At 47.0% G+C, this 1135-nt stretch overlaps 1 protein-coding gene across 1 annotated transcript in view; it reads right to left on the reverse strand.

Annotated features, from left to right (window-relative positions):
- Positions 1 to 919, reverse strand: part of LOC107301278 (T-box transcription factor TBX4-like) — a gene marked incomplete at both ends in the record, with an annotated part of 6092 nt that extends 5173 nt beyond the window's left edge. Inside the window, 2 exons of the mRNA XM_015830525.1 lie at positions 666 to 699; positions 800 to 919. Coding sequence (XP_015686011.1) covers positions 666 to 699; positions 800 to 919 — 154 coding nt within the window. The remainder of the gene's footprint in view (positions 1 to 665; positions 700 to 799) is intronic.
- Between the last annotated feature and the right edge of the window lie 216 nt (positions 920 to 1135).

The raw sequence follows: 1135 nt of genomic DNA on the forward strand, positions 1-1135 counted from the left end.
ACCGACCTCGGAAGGATGGAAGGCTGAGTCAACCTTGAGCTAGTCGGGATTGAACTTGCGGCGGCGGTCAAAGTTAGCCTACAATACAGTATTCTGACCACTGTGCCACCATTGCAAGGAAGGAAGGAAGGAAGGAAGGAAGGAAGGAAGGAAGGAAGGAAGGAAGGAAGGAAGGAAGGAAGGAAGGAAGGAAGGAAGGAAGGAAGGAAGGAAGGAAGGAAGGAAGGAAGGGGGTCAAAGGGAGGGAGAGAAAGAAGGAAGGAGGGTAGGGAGGGAGGGAGAGAGGAAGGAAGGAGAAAAGGGAGGGAGAGAAAGAAGGAAAGGATGGAAGCCAGCAATGGCAATAGCACTTAAACTTATATACCACTTCACAGTGCTTTACAGCCCTTTCCAAGCAGTTTACAGAGTCAGCCTGTTGTTCCCCAACAATCTGGGTCCTCATTTTACCGACCTTGGAAGGATGGAAGGCTGAGTCCACCTTGAGCCGGTCAGGATCGAACTGCTGGCCGTGGGCAGAGTTAGTCTGCAATACTGCATTCTAACCACTGCGCCCCCAACTTTACTCATATAAAATTGCCAGGTCTTTAAAGAGTCTGGTTAGACAGCCAGCATGAACACAACCACGATGGAAAATCTTTGGGACAAAGTTAACAAAGCCATGAAACAGAACTGAAATTAAACTGACAAGACTCTAATGAGCTGAAGAAAACCGTTACGAACAGGTTATACATTTATTTGAAGCTGAGGTCCTGCCACAAAATTCCCTACAGTTATGTCCATTGTGCTAGTCATCACTTACCACTTGTTATCGCAGAATTTGTATCGATGATCGTCGGCGGGGACGATATCAATCAGCAAGATGTACTTAGTCTTGGGGTTCATGCCGGTCACTTTCACTTTGTAGCTTGGAAACATCCTCCTTATGGGAAGGATGAAAGAAAGGAGGATGAGGAGGGGATGGGGATGGAGATGGAGAAGGAGATGGGGGGAAAGAGGGAGGAGGAGGAGGAGATAGAGATGGGGATGGAGAGGGAGAGGAGAAGGAAGAAGAAGAAGAAGAAGAAGAAGAAGAAGAAGAAGAAGAAGAAGAAGAAGAAGAAGAAGAAGAAGAAGAAGAAGAAGAAGAAGAAGAAGA

Source organism: Protobothrops mucrosquamatus, unplaced genomic scaffold, assembly GCF_001527695.2.
Source record: "Protobothrops mucrosquamatus isolate PMUCROS unplaced genomic scaffold, P.Mucros_1.0 scaffold11172, whole genome shotgun sequence".
In the NCBI taxonomy this organism is placed as follows: domain Eukaryota; kingdom Metazoa; phylum Chordata; class Lepidosauria; order Squamata; family Viperidae; genus Protobothrops; species Protobothrops mucrosquamatus.